General features: G+C 43.9%; 1 protein-coding gene across 2 annotated transcripts in view; it reads left to right on the top strand.

Moving 5' to 3' along the window:
• The window catches only part of DOCK5 (dedicator of cytokinesis 5), a 167,205-nt gene extending 148,646 nt beyond the window's left edge, over positions 1-18,559 (top strand). For both annotated transcript variants that reach the window (XM_054997336.1, XM_054997335.1), the window contains 7 exons: positions 723-806; positions 2,438-2,575; positions 2,871-3,037; positions 4,446-4,623; positions 7,142-7,277; positions 9,869-9,984; positions 12,848-18,559. In XM_054997336.1, coding sequence (XP_054853311.1) covers positions 723-806; positions 2,438-2,575; positions 2,871-3,037; positions 4,446-4,623; positions 7,142-7,277; positions 9,869-9,984; positions 12,848-12,949 — 921 coding nt within the window. In that variant the 3' untranslated portion in view covers positions 12,950-18,559. The remainder of the gene's footprint in view (positions 1-722; positions 807-2,437; positions 2,576-2,870; positions 3,038-4,445; positions 4,624-7,141; positions 7,278-9,868; positions 9,985-12,847) is intronic.
• The last annotated feature ends 881 nt before the right edge of the window (positions 18,560-19,440 follow it).

The following is a 19,440-nucleotide window of genomic DNA, read 5'->3' as shown; positions in this document are numbered from 1 at the left end:
GGGCTTTTGAACCCAGGTCTTCTGGTTTATTACCTAACCATTACCTCATGCTTCTGGATCAGACCAAGATTCTGTTTCCAAGAATGGCCAACCATATACCGCAGGGGTTTTGTTTGTTTGTTTAAAAAACAGGTAACAGACGGCATAATCTTCCTTTTCCTTTGTCCCCACCCTCTTTGTTTAGAAGGTATGTTCATTCAAAGTCATGAATGCCTCTGAACCGTTCTTCTTTCAAGACCAGGACTGAGGCTTTGTTCAGATCTCTATACAGATCTGTTGAAGGAGATGCCTCTCCCTCAAACCTCTATATCAGTTGCAGATAGAATATCAAGGCCTGCTTTGGAGGATCTGTTTTCAAGCAGTTAGACCTCTGACTCAAAGGAGCGGGCAGGCTCCATTGGGATGGTCCGCCTGTAATGATGTTTTCTGTAAGGGCTATAAGATCTTCATTTTGGAAGGCATGTGGTTGATACAGTTATTTTCAGACTGTTTTTGTTTGATTGTTCTGTATTTCTTTTTCTTTTGCTCTGTTTTTAAATCATCATAAGTCATTTCGATCTTTGGAAAAGCAACCTTATAGATATTTCAAAAGCGAATAAGACCATACTTTGTGTCTTAAAATAAACTTATTTGATAGAAACTGGGTTCAGTAGCTTTTCTTAGCCATTTCCTCATTCAGAACAGCATCCTGACATCTCTTTATTTTTATTTCTTCTATTCAGGCCTTTTTCACCGAGAAATATATTCAAGAGCACCCTGAAGATCAAGATAAGATTGAACTGCTCAAGCAACTGATTGCCCTACAGGTACCTTCTAGGAGGAGGGGATAAGGTGCTTGGTGGTAATGGATGCTTGTTTAACATGCTTGTCATATTGCATCACTTCAGTTGTTTGCGAAGTCTTCTTCTAGAAAGGTTGAAGCAATAAGCTCAGCAGGGAGGAAGGATGGTTTAAATCAACTGCACCAAATATCTTCTTGTTATTTAAAAAAGACAACTGGCAAAACTGTGTCCCCATAACTGGGTTGGCAGGTATCCTTGTTCAGTTCACAGAAGAGCCCGGCTCCTTCTCCTTGCCATCGTTTATCCACCCCCCCACACCTCATATAAGATTATTGTTGGGAGGAGCCAAAAGAGGAAAGCAGTTTATCCATTCACTGCAATCGTGTTCCCCAGTGTGGCTATTTATCATTTTTTATAGGAGTTAGTAGCAGCCATTAACTTACATGGGAGAAATTAACGATATGCATGTTCAGTAACACCGCTGGGGTAGAGCTAAATGGGTTCCCTCCCCTTGATGGCTCCAATGCCTGGAGAGTTCATCCTACTCAAACCTCTACCCTTCATTGTACCCTTTTATCTATAGAACTGAATGGGAGCAATGGAGAATCAAGCTTCCTGTTACATGCATAACTCCATGGCTTCTCCATATCTGCAACATTCATTCTGCTTCTTGATCATGCTACACTGTGACAGGGAGCCAGCTTTGTAAAGAGTATGATGGTCCTGAGAATGTGTCTGGTGGAAATGGGTAGTGAGTTTTCTGCCCATCAGTTGCATACATACACGTGAACTGTGTAGCCCTTCCTGTAGCCTCTGGCTTTCTGCTCACTGGTAACAATGCCTGAGCCTTGGCACCATATTATGGATGCTCTGGCTATGTTGTGGCTTTCCAGCGTTCATTCTTCTGTCTGCCCCTCTGATTAAAACAGAACAAAATGTATCAGGCCAGTTCTGATATTTGCCCCTGTCCTTTGTTTCATTTAATATATTGTTAATAGAACAATACTGTTTCATTATAAATTCCATTATATGTCCTTTCACTGCAACAGTGTTCCCCAGTGTGGCTATTTATTATTTTTCTATAGGAGTGAGTAGCAGCCATTCTCTTACATGGGAGAAATTAATGAGATGCATGATCAGTGTAGGGCTAAATGGGTTTCCTCCCGTTGTATATAGAGAGAGTTCCCTCCCTCCTCTATATATATAGAGAGAGAGTTAACTAAGAAATACATGCAGGAAATAGTGTGATATAGGGATTAGAATGCCAGACGAAGTTCTGGGAGACCCAGGTTCAAATCCCCACTCTGCCATGGAAGTTTGCTGGGTGACCTTGGGCCTGTCACACACTCTCAGACTAACCTACAACACAGGGTGGTTGTTTGCAGGATAAAATAAGGGAAGAGAGAACAATGTATGTTGCCCTGAGTATGTTGGAGGAACAGCAGGATAAAAATGTGTTAAATAAGAAAATAAATGCGTTAAATATTCAAGACAGGAGGGGAAAAGGGGGAGCATTATAGAAATTTAGTTTTTGACTCTCATCTCTTAATATTTATCAGTTCAGCAAAACACACCTAGTTCTGCGGTCTCTCTCTTTCCTACCTTCCTTTGACTTCTCTTCTTTGTAACATTCCAAGTTTGTTTCTCTCTTCCAGATGCCTTTGCTGGCAGAAGGCATCAGAATCCATGGCGAGAAGCTGACGGAGCAGTTGAAGCCACTGCACGACAGACTAACTTCCTGCTTCAAGGAGCTGAGGGGGAAAGTGGAGAAGCTGTACGGTGTGATAACTCTGGTAAACCTTTGCATCCTGCCTCTTAAACAGATGTCTTTGGGACATTGACACAATTCTGATGGTTTACTTCTCTCTCAGTAATGCATACTGGGATACTGATTTATAGTACATGAAATGAAGTATAAGAAAATACATGAAATATATGAAAAGCGAATGTCAAACTCATGATTCCTGCTAGATGATGTCATTTCATTGAGGAGCATCTGTAGTCTCTAAAAAAACCAGGCCTTTTCTTCTTTTCTCCTTAAAAAAAAGTTCAAGATTTTTCACTTCTGTCTTTAAATCTGACCCACAGCCTTCCTCACTGACTGAGAGAAAGCAGAGCAGGTCAGGATCAGTGGTTTTGCCATACATCATGTCCTCCACTTTGAGAAGGCTCTCAGTTACCTCTGTGACTTCCTCCGTGGGATCTACGTCTTCTACCTCATCAGACAGTACCTCCTCCAGGCCAGGATCAGATGGGTGAGTTATGGGCGAGCTAATATGAGTACCAGTGGTGAAATGGGTAGAGTGTTGAACTGGAGAGGGACCACATTTCAAATCTCTGCTCAGCCATGAGCTCACTGAATGAGTTTGGACCTCTCTTGTAGCCTCACCAGAAAATTATTGTGAGAATAAAACGGTGAAAGGGAGAACCATACATTCTGTTCTGAGCTCCTTGGAGAGGAAGGGGGAGCAAGATTGTTGGCTAGAGAGAAAATCAGCTGCAGTAGGAACTAATGCTGAGGATTCTGGTTTAGTGGGACACATTTGAGAGTTTAGAAAAGTAGTTGAGAGGAGAGCATGGACTGGAGAAGGCATGGGGACAGATCCTCAGGTTGTTCTTTTCATGCAGAAAGTGCCCCACAAAGTGAGTTTTGTATGGAGAACAGATCTTCTGAATGCATTCTCCAACCCAGATCTACCATGTGCTGGATAATGAATAAAGTTCTCCATAGTTCCATGTGTTCAGAAGAAAAGTTTTCTGTGTAAAAGGATATATAAGAAGTCAGCTGGCAAGCCAGGGATGATGGCTAGAGCATGTTGCCAGTGCCAAGGCTCTGCTCTGGAAGGTAAAGTCATAAAGAAAAAGAGACTACATCTGGACATGGGCAGTCACCACTAAGCAGCAACCTATGAATTAGCAGAAGACTTTAATGTCCAGGTGGGTTAGAGCACCAGTATTTTTCATTGAGAAATGTAAGCTTAAGGGCATATTAAATACATATGAGAGTCTGCATGAACTGACACCAATAGAGGATAAAGCCCAGATCAGTGTAACCGGAGTGTTGTGGCTGTCGAACTCTGTTCTCATCAAGCCGTGGGGGAAACAAAGCAAGGAAGAGAGAGAGAGTGATGCCTTCTTCTAGGGAGATCACTTCTTCGAGCAGCAGAGACCCCCAGTAGCATCAAACTATGCAAAAAAAAAGAAATAAAGCCATACATCAAGAGTAACTTCCTGCAGGCTTGGTTTGTAGTAATCGTGGCTATTTTTGGAACTGAGTGCGGGATACTCTCCCATTTCAGAAATCTATTCCTAGTACAAGATTGGTCCAAACTCTCCAATAAGTACAAAGCCTGGCAAGCAGAACTCACTGCCAGTCCTCCAAGCAGAGGGGGGTGGGGGTGGAGAAACAGCAGCGGAAAGGCCTCACTGGCAGCAGAGCCTACAAGGCGTCTCCTCAAATAGGTCAGGAGTGTGCGGTTTGTTTGGGTTTTTTTGCCAGAGTGCTTGAATTTGTAGTTTGGCATGGCCCTTTCCATTCCAACTGTCCTCTTTCGAAGATTTCTCTCCAGCTGTCACAATATTTCATCTACAAGGAGACATTTATTAGCTGTTGAGGGAAGCCAGGAGTAACCCTCCCTGCCTGTCTTCACATGTGGGTTCCAGATCCATTCTTGAGCCGCTGGTGGAAAGGAGAAGTTCAGCAGCCTCCAGGATGGAAGAGCTCTCTGCCAAAGACGAGGGTGAGAACAGGATTAATAAATTCAAGCGGAAGGAGTGGAGCATCAGCAAATCTCAGGTTATTGTGGAGAAGGAGCCAGAGGCTGTGCTGACATCCAAAATGGTAATACATGAATTACAGTGGAGAAATTCCCTGTGGGAACATCTGTTACTTTTTTTCCCTAGTAGTTGCTTGATTCCTCTTGAAAATGCAGGGGAGGTCTCAAATGCCAGAAGTCTTGGTCACCACATGAATCAACTTTGGCTTTAGTTTTCTTGGCTGCTGTTGAGCCATCTCTAAGCTCCAGCTGCAAATGAACATTACTAGGTTTTAACTGAGGATCAGTGCTTGGATATCTTTCTTAAATATCTACATGTTCCCAGAGCCCAGCAAGAGTCCAGTAGTCAGACTCTGGCCGAGTGATTACTGAGATAGTGTCCAGACTGTGCCATCTCGCACTGCAGGGCAGGCTTACAAGTCTGAATGTTCCTTCATGCAAAAGAAAACTCCCTGTAAGCAGGAAAATAGCAAGTCAGAGAGAAGGCTAGAACCCATCTCCTAGACATACTAGCTTTCTGCATGCAAAGGAAAGTGTGCAGGAACATACAGTTATGTGAGCCTCCAGTTGAAGAGCCATTGCTTCACTTGAAGCTCACCACCTCCGTTAGGAACTAGGCCTGAGGGCCAAACTACAAGTGACAAATGACACTTGAATGGCAAGTGTATTCCTCCCTGTTCACTTGCCCTCCACTTGCTCTCCACTCGATCCACTTGCCGTTCAAGGGTCATTTGTCACTCGTAGCTTGGCCCTGAGTCTCAGTCAGAACCTGGGTAGGTTTTGTGCCAAAATGAGAGATGCAGCTGAATCACAGCCCTGCTGTTTCTGAACTTCAAAAGGGCATACTGCCAAAGACCAAGTCAAACCATTGGTCCAGGAAGGGCAGTGGTGTCTCCTCGGGCAGAGAAAGGTGTTTCCCAACCCTGTTACTTGAATTCCTGAAGGTGCAACTTGGGATCTTCTGCACGCAAAGCATGTGTCTTTTGTGTACCATTTTTCTCCCTGGAGGGATCCAAAGCTGCTTACAAGCAGATACCAAAATGCATGTGGAGAACGTGGGAAGGAGAATTTGCCCACAAAACCCACATCTGTATATGTTTTCACAACTTAAGACCCACATATTTGAAGGACCATCTCCTTCCATATGTCCCTGTGCACCAACTCTGGCTTGTCGGCAGCCGTTGGTTGGCTGTTCCACCACTTAAGGTGGCCTGTTTGGCCTCAACCAGAGCCTGGCCCTTGCTCTGTGGAAGGGGCTCCCTGAAAAAGCGAGGGAAGTCCCTTCCTTAGAGGTATTCAGGAGGCACTGCAAGACTGGCTTGTTTGCCAGGACTTTTGAAGGGGCATGAATGGCAGACATCTTTAAGGGGCAGGAGGGAGAGATCTGGGATTTATTATTTTATTTTGGTTTTAATTGAAATTCTTTTGTAACCATTATCGTAAATCACTTTGGAAAGGTGGGATATAAATGCTTTAATAAATAAATAAAATAATAAATAACTAAATATGGAGCAGAAATTAGCAGCTTCTCAGGATACATGGAAGTAACTCACAGGCCACTTCTTGGCACTGCCGGCAATATGCACAGATACCCTTTATCGTATTCTTGAAGATTTTTTTAAAAGGCAAAAACTTTAAGAACCATTCAGATTAGTTATATGAAGTCAATCTCTGCCTGGATGCTGTTAAGCAATGTGGAACACTTGGGCTCATGCTGGAACTTCAACTATGTGCAGCAGTCAAGTGGGGGGTGTTGGTAAACAGGGCAAATTTCATCTACCCTGTAGTGGACACCTTTTTTTAAAAGAAGGTGCATTTAAAAGGTGCATTTTTAAAAAAAAATCTGCATTACTTTGCCATGCAACAAATAAATGCAAAGGACCTTTTTCCTAACCTGTGTTAAGTGATTCCAAGTCTTCACTTTCTGCTTAAGAAAGTTCCTTGTGGGATCAGGCCAAGGCCTGCCTATTCCAACATTCTTTACCAGGCACCCTAGAAAACACCAGACATTGGTTAGTATTCCAGATATGAACTACATTTTATCTTTAATGGTTGGCCCTGTCTGCATCACTCAAGGGATGATATCAAAAAGTGGTTCTTCTTTGCACCTCTTGTCTGCGTTTGGTACCACACAACACTAGAGCATTGTGCCAGGGCGGGAGAAATTCCTATGCTGCAGGGCTTTTGCACAGTTCTTTCTCAGTTGCTAGCCTTTAAATGGGCTGAGAGTAATAAGTAAAGGACTCTACTGTGTATCATGAGCATATAGTAGGATCTGTGGTGTGTATGTGTCAGACTAGGATCTGGGACATCCAGGTTCAAATCCCTGCCATGGAAACTTGCTGGTTGACCTTGGACCAGTCACATACTCTCAGCTTAACCTACCTTACAGGATTGTTGTGAAGATAATATGGAGGAATGATGTAAGCTGGAGGTAAGAATGTTCCTTAACCAGGGACATACATTATTCCATTCTGTCTTTTCCTGCAGTGACCTTCCTAACAAGGTCACTTGTTATGTTTTCAGCACCCATAACACCTTCAGTAAAGTTTGTTGTTTGATCTGTTTCCCTCTCCACTTCAGAATATGTTGGGAAAAGCAAGGCCAAAGAGTCTCCAGCTTGGGGAAAGCAAACTGACACTGCTTCAGACTTCATCACTCCAGCAGGCCATGCCACTCAGCCCACCGCCAATCACTCCCAAAACCCCAAGAACCCAAAGTAAGCTCTGCAATTTATTTTCTTTCAGACAGAACTTGTGTGATTTGAGGGGGGGGCATTGCTTGTTGCCTTGAACCAATTTCTTACAATGGGAACCCTTTAGAAAAGTTTGCCATCCTGTTTCCTCAGACATGGTGAGGGCTAGAAACAGTCCATAGCTTTGACCAGCATGCTAACAGAAAAGGGACTACCAGCTTCCTCCTCCTCTGTATAACTATAGTTTTTTAAAATAAGTAACAATTTGAAGAGCCTGGCCAGCAGACCCTGACATTGTCTGGAAGCTGATGGTTATGGCAAATTAATGCGATCCATGGTCAAGAGAAGAGTGGGAAACTGTGACTGCAGTCACCTTGCTTTGGGCACCTTTGAAGCTCAATGAATAAATTGACCGCCTGCTGGACTTTGGAAGCTCTTGGGAACTGCAAGATGTCTACTTCTGAGTATCTCCAAGTCCAACAGGATTTACTGGCCTATATCCACTCTCCTTCGTCCAAGCTTGTGAAAAGAGTGGAACCCTTGTTCCTGTATCACGCTGGCTTTTAAAGGAAACTGGGGGCGGGGGAGCAGTCTCTCTGCTTCCAGGTATTTGAAGTCCAATATGATGGAGGAGGAGAGTCCCATCCATCTTTCACTTTGCACTCACCAAGTAAGTGCAATAAGGGGTCTGGCAGCACAATGCACAGTCCTTGGGTCAAGTCCCAAGTCTGTCAGGCAGGCTCGCACTTGCAGGTTCCCTGCTTGAAACTCAGTTCCTAGGCATATGGGTTCCAGTTTGCATCAGGACCACAGCAGGTAAGGAGAGGGTGCTTTGACTTCCCCTGCACTGCTTTTTCTGACTCAAAGGGGCCCTGGGGAGCACTGTATAGCCCATTGGGGAAGATTGTATGGACTGATTATGGACCTGTGGAAAACCACAACAGGACCCCAGGACTGTTTCGTGCATTTGAGTGGTGGGGGCTGAAGCCCCTTTCTGGCTGACATGGTCTCAATCTGAACTGAGCCCCACATGCTTGGGAACTCTAGATGAGATGCCTGAGTGTGTGTTCGTCAAGTGTCGGGAGATGCAATGTTAGCCAGGAAGTGTAGTTTTGAAAGACAGAGATAGTGGAGATCGTTCTGGAGGGGACGGATTCTCTCACAGCCCTCTGCCACCTCTGACATCTCCCTTTCTAGAGCCTTCCCCGTATCAAGACTTGGTTAATTCAGAGTTTTAAGCTGCGAGGGTGGCAGGGTAAAAGCTCCAGAAGGGGACACAGTCCAGCACACCAGAGGCAGCAGGGGACTGTGAGAGAATCCATCCCCTCCAGAGCAATCTCCACTGGCTCTGTCTTTCCAAACTATGCTTCCCAGCTAACATTGTGTCTCCTGACACGTGAAGAACACATGTCAAAAGTATTGTGTAGAGAGACTCTCAGTTAACAGTGGGGAACTTACAAAGGTATGTTTATCATTGCAAGACCAGGGAGAATCCAGATAAATACTTATCAAGTGTTTAAGTCTTAATTGAAAAAACTTGTCTGTCATTGGTGAGTGTGTTTGTGGACTCCTGTCCTCCAATTTATATCAGTACCTGAACTAATATATTAAATGCCAGAATGGTATGCCCAAGCAATCCAGTGTCAGTGTTCTTTATTTCTTTTTGCATGTTAAGCATGGTATTCCAATCTCAAAAAGTGCCTTTATTTATTTTATGTATTTATTTTCAATTTCTATTCTGCCCTCCCCACACCAGCAGGCTCAGGGCGGATTACATTCATAAACTTTAAAATTTACATTCCATAATTAAAATCACAATAAAATAAAATATAAATATTTTAAAACATAGAGCCAATCGCAAGCATTAAAAAGAACACATTTAAGCTTTCCTTCCCCCTTCTGGTTTATTATAAGCCATCAGATTCACAAACCCATCAGTCATAAGAAATGGCTTGATGCATTCCCCCCAGGAATAGAACCGGCTTTCTAACTCCGCAGCACTATGCTGTAGTCCTTCCTAGTTGGAGAGGCAGTGATCCACCCGACCTACAGCCTGAACTCATAAAGAAGCATTTAGGGGAGAGAATATTTCAAATGTGTTGTTTTGAGGGACAGGAAAATAAGAAAATAGGCTGGATTTGATTTTAAAATGGGGAAACTGCAGGAATGTGAAGGAAATCCCAAACTTGGTAAATTAGCCTTTGCTATCCATGCCAAGACAGCTTCCCCAGCATTTCTCTGAAGTTTGGCTGAGTTTCTTACCCATCACTAAGAGTTGGTCTAGGAAATTACTTGAGACAAAGTCTGATGAGAGAGAAAAATCCCCTCTGGACATATCTCGTGTCATTCTGGATTTCATTTTCCATTGTCCCCAGTGTGCATTTTTCACATGCACTTAGGTTCATTTGATGAGCAGAACCAAGGTCTAGGGAATTGCAAGTGGGCTTCCAGACTGACCCATCTGTTCACAGCCACCTGTTAAAAATTGTGTGTATTCATGTTAACATTTTTATATAGCATGGTCACTGTTGTATGTCACTTCCATCGGTACCCCATGTTTCCTGTTGTCTGTTTTAACCATAAACCCCCTTTCCCCCTTCTTTTTTCTTTCCTAGGTTTTCCATCTTTGCAAACAGATGGATTGGCAGTCATGAATGCACAGAACCCTCCACCCCCACCTCCACCCAAATGCAAACCCTATGAGAATAGCAATGGGAGGAACTCCACGGAGGTACGGAAATTAAAAGTGACATTTTTTTGGATCTCCTTGCTTGAGAAAGTAACAACAGGGCAATTTTCCCAGTGGCTTTTGTAGGGCAGTGCTGCTTGGAAGCTGTCTGATGGGTTCTCTGGCTCATTTCCTAAAACCACCAGAGTTTTGAAAAGTTTTCCATTTGAAGGAAACTGTAATATAAAGTTTTGCTTTTCCCCTCCTGCTTACTCTGATGGTGAAGTTGCTGGTGAAAATGGAAGCACCATGTTGACACCCCAACCCCCCAGTGATGTTATCCTCGAGGCTGTTATAATAAATGTTACTAGCTGATGGAACACTTTCTGAGTATTCATAGCTCTTCTTGTACTATCTTGTACAACAACCTTGTAAAGCAGGTCACTATTGTTATGCCCACATTGTAGATACTGGAGGCTGTATAGTAAAGGTTAGAGTGCTGGATTAGGACCAGAGAGCCCCAGGTTCAAATTCCTACTCAGCCATGAAGCTCTGTGGGTGATCTTGGGCCACTCACCTTCTCTTTCAGACTAATTTGCCTCATGAGGTTGTTATGAAATACAATGGAACAGAAAAGAACCATGTACTTCTCCCTGAGGTCTGCGCAGGAAGGGCAGAATAAAACTGTAATGAGACAGAGAGAGAGCGAGAGAGAGAGTGCCTTGCTCAAGATCACTTACTGAGTTCATAACCAACATGAGGCTTGAAACCTTCATCTTTCTGATTTGCAATCTGGTCTCCTAGTCACCATGGCCTTCCCTCCTAGGCCTGCACAGTGACTTCTGCTCAAAAAAGAAACGCGAACACCTGACTTACTGGGGGTTGGGTTGCTGCCACGGGCGGGGAGGCAGGATGGAGCGTGGCGGCTGCCATGTTGGCTCACCTGGCGTCCCCCGGGCGAGCCAGCAGCCAATAGTTTCAAACCCCAGCCGCCCAATCGGAACGGCTTGGGGGGGGGGCTTACTGCCAGACCTCAGGGAGGCAGTCTTCCCTCTGGTCCAGCAATGTTGCATTTATGCAGCAGCCGACCCCGCTCCTTCTCATTCGGCTCCTGGCTGCATAGTCCCACCCTCCGCTCCCTCTTTTTCGGTTTTGTTTTAGTTTTCTTGTCACAACTTTCCATGGTGGTTGGTCATTGGATCAGATCTCTTTTGGGGGAACCAAGGCCTGCGTGCCCAGGTTTCCCATTAAAGGGGATTCCCATAAGGAATCTTGGAGTGAGTGATGGAGGTGCACGCCCAGCTTGGGGGCTGCCAGGGCACACTCACTTCCAGGTGGCAGGGGAATAACACAGGGGTGTACACCCATATGATCTCCCCCTTTAATGCCACTCCTTGGTTTCCCCCCCCCTCAGCAGGTGTCTGAGGGGGGAGGGGTCATCAGCTGGCAGGCGGGTCAGCCGATGTTTGTGAGATCCGATCCGTATGATTGCCAATGCTCCTTACATGCTGTTTTCATGCTGTTCAATAAAGTTGTGGCCTGTTTTCTCTCCAGCCCAGTGTGTGGTCTGAGTTGGTTGTCACCTTGCCTCCTCCTTCCTTCCTGCCTTCACCAATAGGCAGCAATTCCAAGGCATCTTCTGGCAGCATCAATTAGAAGTGAAATAGTCAATAGATAACTTTATGATGTAATAGTCTACGTAGTGATGAGGTTCTTACATTCTTCTTCTTTGTATATAGATTTATAAAATAAAATAATTTTTAAAAGGAAAGGAAAAGAGCCCCAAGGCCCAAGCCTGTGCACTTCCGGAGAGCTTAATATCTACCCTTGGGCCATGAGATTCTTGATTTGTACTAAACACTTCCAACTGGATCCCACCATTCTGTTGATACACCCCGCACAGCTGGCTGTGTCTGCCCTCCTCCTCCTGCCTTCTGAGGCCAGGCAGATGGGGACAGAGTCTTTTTTGGTTGTGGCATCATTCATGTGTAGAAACTCCCTCCCTCTATCTTTTCACCGCATGAAATTTTCTCATCATCCTTTGGCATCAGATAATAATTAAGGCGGTGGGGGGGGCTTTCCCCTTCATTCTCTTCACTGGTTTAAATACTTGCTGTGCCACTGATGCAGACTTCACTGCAGCTTTTTCTAGAATTTGATTAATGATTTTGATTTTAGTTTTGACTATAATATTGTGAGCTGCCTAAAGGACTGTGTTAGAAGAAGGCATAAAAATGTTGTGAATATGTACACGATAACTTTGCTACTGGGAAGCACAGGAATGTTCTCTATGTCTGTGAGCATGAAGTGTTATGGTGGAAGTGCTGTCCTTGATTAAAGAAATTTTTCTTTATATGAAAAAAAATCATATTAATTGACTATTCCATGACATGTACATCAGTGTGAAAATAAGTAAAAACAAATGGTTTTCTCAAGTAGTACGTGTGTGAGAGAGAGAAAGAGAGAGACCACAGATGGCATCAGGAATGAGGTGGTAGAGTGGGCGGTACCACTTCAGACTGCAAGTGGGGAAAACAACATTCTAAATTTTCATCCCTGTAGAAACTTAGAACAAATTAAAAATTAACACATCTAAGGGAAAGGGCCTAGCCAAGCCCTTTTTGGATAGTGCTGGTTTTCCATTAATCATTAATGTAAGGGAGCTGTGAACAATGTCATCCCTCACCTATAATAGTAAGTGGTGCAGTCCAGTCTACCACCTCTACACTTTGCCACTTCAATCTACTGCTTGCCTAGACGAGACCTGAGTTGATTAAAAAGTGGCTGTGTTTAAATCAGTTCAAGTTGCAACCATAATTGCTCCAATTTGATCCCGAAAATCAGACATTGGAGGCCAGAATGAAGCCAGTATGGAGATGTGATTTTATCATATTGATTGTGTGTATGTGTGTTTGCCTTATTCCAGGTTGCTCCGCCATTGCCCAGCAGGCGGGAAGTCAGGCCTCCCCCTCCTCCTCCAAAAGCAAGGAAATCCAGCGTTCTTTCTTCAGAGCAAGGACTTCCGTGAGAATTCCATGCCAGCCTAGCCCACTTGCATCTTGAACAAAATGCCTGCTCTCCTTTTTTGCAAATATGTGCCTCATGGTCATGCATGTCCCAGTGATTTTTCCCCCAAATGAAAGGACAAAATGATTCCACCCTTCTGCTTCCCTTCTCTGTATAATTTCCTTAGACCACGCCAAAATAAGTCATTTAAACCATGGCAGTTTCCAAGCTTCTGACTTTCCTTGTTTGCACATTAAAACGCTCTGACCTTCCTCATAGTAGAGCTGCATCATGTTTAGCCAGCTCAGAACATTCCATAGCACGAGCTTGGTGATTCCAGTTCTTGGGAGTTCTTCTGCTACCAGCAAAGCGTCAGTGTTACTCAGAATTCTTTTTCTACCAAAAATAGCCACCTTGGTCTTTTAAAGCCAAGTAAGCATCATCTGTAACAGGCAACCTTTTATCTCTTTGCGACTGCATTGGATTTGCATGAAGAATTCAGACCTGCACCCTGCAGAGGGAACCTGGAATAGATAAGCCATGAATCTACAGACGACAGAACCAACTGCAGTTTCCTAAAGACAAACTGCAGAGATTTAGGAGATGTGCTTGGTTGGGCTAAGGGCTGGGGCTTGACTTCAGTCTTGAGGTCTGAGTCTTAAGGCTTGGCCTGGTGAGCTACCCTTGCCTCTTTGTACTCAGATACAAAGCACAGAAGGGAGTCTGAGTGTGCAAGATTCGCTTCTCCAATTGGCTGGCAGTAAGAAGCCTTTGAATTCGCCAGTCTTAGTATAAATATTAGGAGCCTGGACACAGGCCTTTACCTGTTCAGTAGCATAGTGCCTTCTGCTTGTTATACTCCAGGCTCCAGCGTCCAGCTCAAACCATTGACTTTGGGAAGACTGAACTAAAAGAGAGAGGTCTGGGTCTTGCAGCTGGCGCTCCTCTCCTACCCTGACAAAGGAACGCAGATTTCATGCCTAGGTACCTTACTTTGGCGAGAGCATCAATGTACAGCAGCAGAAGATTTCTGAGGGTTTTGTTGGACATCTGTTGAGTCAAAGGAGAGCAATATGATCTTTCTCTGGACCAGCTTGGTGTTTCTTTCTCAAAAGTTCACTGTCATTCCTCCTGTGGATGCCTCAATTATTTTATAGCTATCTGGACTTTGCACACAAACAGGGTTACGTACACTACTATAGCTTCATTTCACTTAAATCATTGATGTATATTTTTTACATAATAGTTGGTTGCCTTACAAGACTGACCTACCGGTGTAATTATCGTTGTGAATAGTTCTATCAGAGGACAAATTGCATACTATGGTGCTGCTTGACCTCCCAAACAAACATCCATAACCCAAGATAAGTCAACCACTAAGAGGTCCAACAGAACTCTTTGCAAACCTTCAAATATACAGCCCTGCATTGTTTTCTAGATCTGTACTGCTTTGACCCTTGTTAAGTCTGTTGTAAAATAGTGCCACTGCATTTCCTCATTTTGTACCAAAAGCTCAGGGCTCAGCCCTCTTAGGACTCGGAAATATTTGAGAAGTAATCCAGGTGGTTTGACTGCTGCATTCTCAGCTGTTTTAAGTTTGAATTCCAGTGTAAGTCATAATGTAAATCTATTTGGGCATCCTTTTTCAGAGCTTCTTAGCAGTTGGTTGTGTTGATTGCCTCCCTCCCATGTCCTCATCTTAAGGTGTACATCAGAAGGCTTTCACCAAGTTTCACTCCTGAGATCTTACTGTTGACCTTTAGATTGGAGATTTGGGAGAGTCACTGTAAAGTGAGAATCATCATTTGGAATATCCATGATACGAAGAGCAGAAGTGTGCCCTCAGACTTGGGGTGCATCCAAGCTGAAGCTATTAGGCTGGATCCAGACTAAGTTTTCCAATGTCAGAATGGGATTTCCGTGCCTCCTCCTCCTCCCACTGCAGCCCACTGATCTCCACAAAATGCTGCTCCTGGGGGATAGAGAGGATCATGAGGAATGACACGAGGGAGCTCTGTAGCTGAAAAGGGGAAATGGTGGAAATTGCCAGTTTAGTCTGGCTCAAGATTTTCTTTATTTCAAAAACAAAAGGCATGAAAGCCAAGTTTGGGATCTGAATAGTGTGATTGGTTTGAGTGTTCAGATGCTATTGAGAAAAAGTTGTGTATCTAGAGTTTTGTCCTTTTGAGAGAAGGCTGTGTGTGTACAGTGTTTTTGTCCTTCCTTAACTTTTGTCATCATTTGCTTAAAGCCCTCCAGCAGTAATTTAGGGTGCTCGGCTTCCGTCTAGTGTATGTGCTGCTGAAGTGGGCACAGGGTGCTTGGCTTCAAGAAGCCTGTGAGTTGAATGAACTCGGCTTTCCTTTTCCAAAGAACTTTGTATGTTTCTCAGTCTCAGCAGCACCTCATGTGATGCAAGCTGAACAAAGTGGCTAGCTAGAAGGCGTAGGTTGGGGCTTGAGTATGCCACATAACACCTTCTCCATCCTACGGGTTACCTTGATGCCTGTTTTGCCCACAGCCAAATCACCATGTTCTTACTTTGACCTTTGTTCCTCTCTTTACTCCAAGTTATTCATTCGCTGTCATTCATTACATTTGTCATGTCACCAGGGAGTTCCAGGTGGCATGTATGGCAGTTAATCCTTTTTTTATAGCAGCAAGAGCCCTGTGATGTAAGCCCAAGTTTACATTGTCCAAGTTTGTCACTTAATCTGCTGTTGTCATCTGGTTCTATCTCCAGTCCTTTTATTCTCCCCATCACCAAATTGCTACATGTACAGACTGGATACGTGCACGTATTAGCATAATTCTGAGCAAAGCTTGCTTGCTTTTTTGGTGTACATAAAATACAGCTGGAGTAGTTTTTCACACTGTTTGGAAATGCCAGCTTCCCCCCTGCATTTCGATATCCTTTCAAGTCCATAAGATGGCAATCTCAGCCCAATAGTTCTTTTCGTTGTTTGAGTTTGGCATTTTTTCTAGTCCATTTCTGCAGCTTCTATTTTGATTGTGAATGAAAGCTGTCTTCCCTTTGTTGCCCAAGTGACTTCAAAAAACAGATTGCTTACATTAGGGGGTCATACTGGATTCACGTCATGGACCATACTGTAGATGTTTTCAGAGTCACACAGGAGACTTATTACACGTGCCTCCAGCTGTGCCAATTGCAGTGTGCATGCAACTGTCTTATATGCTGCTCTCTTCCTCGGGGAGGAGGAGACTTGGGGGGGGGCCTTCCTGGCCATTTTGGCCATATTTCACTCCCCTCTTGGTTCATGGCAGATGTTGCCAGTTCTACATTAAAATTCCTGGAGATGGATACTTCTTGACTTGAAAGCCTCTGGGCTTTGTTAACTACCTTCTTCCTTCTGTCTTCAGACTGTGCATACATATGATAAAGAAGTTTGGTGTCCTGATTATATTCCTCAAGCAAAACCAACCACTAACTTTTGAATGCCATTTTGCCTGTTCTCCGATTGCATGGTGCATTTCAGCTACAAGTGCAATTGTATGGCACGATCTGCAGTTAGTTGTATAAGGGCAGGGCATCATGTTCAGGGGCTGCAAAGACTGGATTCTCAGCCCAGCCTTCACTGCTGACCTCCAAAAATCTCTGCAGGAAGGGAGTGCTTTTCTTACCTTCCTACCTATTGTATTTTTATCCTGTCCTTTTCCCACGGATCTCAAGGCAGAACATGTGGCTCTCCCCTTTTTCATTTTTCTCTGGTAACACTCTGAGGTGTGTTATGCTGAGAGTGAGCAACTGCCCAAAAGTCACTGAAGGAGCTTTATGGCTGAGTGGGAGTTTGAACCTGGGACTGACTTCTGCACCATCTCTGCTTTTCTGGGAAGAGGTATTGAGTGGGAAGAGGGGTACTCGTTTGTAGCCTCCACCCTATCCCAGCTATTTTCCTCCCCTACACCATGGGAAAGCATGTCTCAGAACCCTGCCCTGGGGGAAAGCATCTAGAAGTAAATTTTGTGGAAGAAAACCAGCGAACTCCACTTCTTCCCTTGCAAACATTTCTCTCCTGGCCACCAACAAACACAGGTGTGTGAATTCCCTGCCTCCAAACATGTAGAATGTAGTATTCTGTCAAGCTGTGGTTATTGCTTTGAGACTTCCCCGCCTAGGACAATTTGTATCATCCTGTGATGGGATAATCAGCGTGAAAAGGTGGATAAACCTCCTCCCCCAGGTAGTGGTTAAAGTGTTGGACTAGAATCAGGTTTTATTCTCTACTACACCGTGAAGCTTTGCTAGGTGACTTTGGGCCCATTGCTCTGTCTCAGCCAAACCTATACAACTGAGAGATTATTAGGATATAATGTATACCCATGTACACCATCCTGAGCGCCTCAGAGAGAGGCAGGGATAAAAAGGTACTAAATAAATAAAATCCATAGCTGCTTGTGGAAATTTCTGCTTTTCAGGTGAGGAAAGTTAGTGCCTTTGTAGGTTCATATAGCAGTTGATTTAAACCACAGCTGCTTGCTTTGGCATGGGTGTGAGTTCCCAGGTTGCATTCTTTCCTGATGGAAGCTTTCGGTCTTTTGCACCACACCTTTGTCTCAGTATTTGGATGATGATAACCAGAATTCCTTGAGACTTGCAAGCCAAGCAACATCCAGCACCACCACCTGGTTCTCCAGTATGCATATTTGGTGGCAACTTCTGCAAGGACACATTGTCAGCCAAGTTACTAACAAGGAGGTAGAGTGAGACCACTGGCAGGTGTATAATTCAGAAAGAGCACCAGCCATTGGTAAATACAAATCCTATTAAAGGTAATGAAATTGCCTTTAGAGTGGAGGACAATACAACTGCTCCATTGGGCATCAGGCCCACTGGCCACTTCTTGCACCAAAGTGATGTCATCAGTCTACTCGTGTCTTTCCTCTACGTGTGTGGACTACGGCAGAAATTTCACCCTTAATGTTGATATGGTACTGGGTAAGCCAAAAGGTTGAGAAGAATAGAAAGCCCACTGTGTAGTCACCGTGTAAATGTTTGCAATTGTGCCACAGGCCCGTTCTCTTTTTATCTGTGTGTTGCGATCTGTATCATGTGATGGGATTATCCGGTGGGGAAGAACAAGGGGCCACTCCCTTTGTGCTTGGAATCCTGCTATGGGACTAGAATCCTTCTTGTCTTGCTCATTCTGTTCCTTAAAATACATTCATTGTGTTGTATAGGCTGTGAGGCTGAAAGGGAGGAGCAGAGAATGATGTAAGCCAATTTGTATCCTCATTTGGAAAGAAAGGCAGAGTTTAATGAAGTAGATTAAAAAAAACCTTCTCATGCCACTGAAACAACATAGTGTGTAGTTCTCCCTGAACTGTTTCAGGACGTGGATGACCTTCTTCAAGGAATGTTGTGTAGTGTGAAGAAAATGCCAAAACATCGGAAGCACACAGTAATGATGACTGAGTGTTAAATGTTTTCCCATTTCTGTCCCTCCATGAATTAAGTTAAAAACTATTTTCAATTGCACCAGATTGACTTGCCTTATTTATTTTTATAACTGTAAATTAAAATTAAAAGTTTGATTTATGCCTATATCCTTTTAACTGTGGCCTCTTTTTTGAGGGCCCGGGATTTGAAAACGTGAATGCTGATGCTTCATTTTAAAATGTCTCCCGCTATTAAAAGATTTTTTTTCATGTACTTCTATCTCTATACACACACTATCGTTGATAATGTTGTTACTTCTATCAACACTTGGTCTTGCATTAGTGCTGAAGGACCAGAGAATGGTGTGGCTGGACTGCAGAAGGCAGTAAATTCTTCCAGAATTGTTCCAGAGAGTGAAGTTAAAGAGGAAATACATAAAGATGTAGTACTGATTGCAGGGAATTCACACTAACAACATTCTTCTGGTAGAGTTGTTGTATTTCCTATGCCAGCCTTGGCAACGGAGCAAGGCTATTACTGAAGGCCAGCAATCTCCCTCCACATTTGTGATTAGTGGCGGATCAGATTGTGCGCTCACATTTTCCAGGCTTGTGCTATATAATTGCTTGTGCCTCTAGATGCAGACAAAAATGGAACGCATTAGCAAAGAGATCTCATTTTGGATAACATGCTCTGAAATTTATTTGAAAAGAAAGAGGTGAAATTGTTACCTGCGTTTGGTTTTTTTCTTATATATTCAAAATTTGATTGGGGTGGGAGGGGGTAGTGGTAGGATAAACCCTACCATTGCAATGAAAAGTCTTGCTGATCTCTGGAAGGTGAAGGGTAGAAATTGGCCCCTGAACATGAGCTGTTTGAGAAGACGCACTCCTGGGTCTTGTGAAAATTTGAGCCTTGCCACTGCAGGTTGTTCATTTAGAGATGGATATTCAGAATAATAGCTTGGATGCAAGAACGTTCTCCAAACCTGTGGATTTGCTTTTCCTTCCATCCACCAGGTAGCTCAAGGCAAGCATATACAGGCTTCCCTGTGATGTCTCTCATTCAGCCACTAATCAGATCAAGTGTTTATCTCCAACAAATACTGAGTCAGG

The sequence above is a fragment of the Eublepharis macularius genome, chromosome 14 (genome assembly GCF_028583425.1).
Source record: "Eublepharis macularius isolate TG4126 chromosome 14, MPM_Emac_v1.0, whole genome shotgun sequence".
NCBI classification, from domain to species: Eukaryota; Metazoa; Chordata; class Lepidosauria; order Squamata; family Eublepharidae; genus Eublepharis; species Eublepharis macularius.
This window is presented reverse-complemented; position numbering and strand designations above follow the sequence as displayed.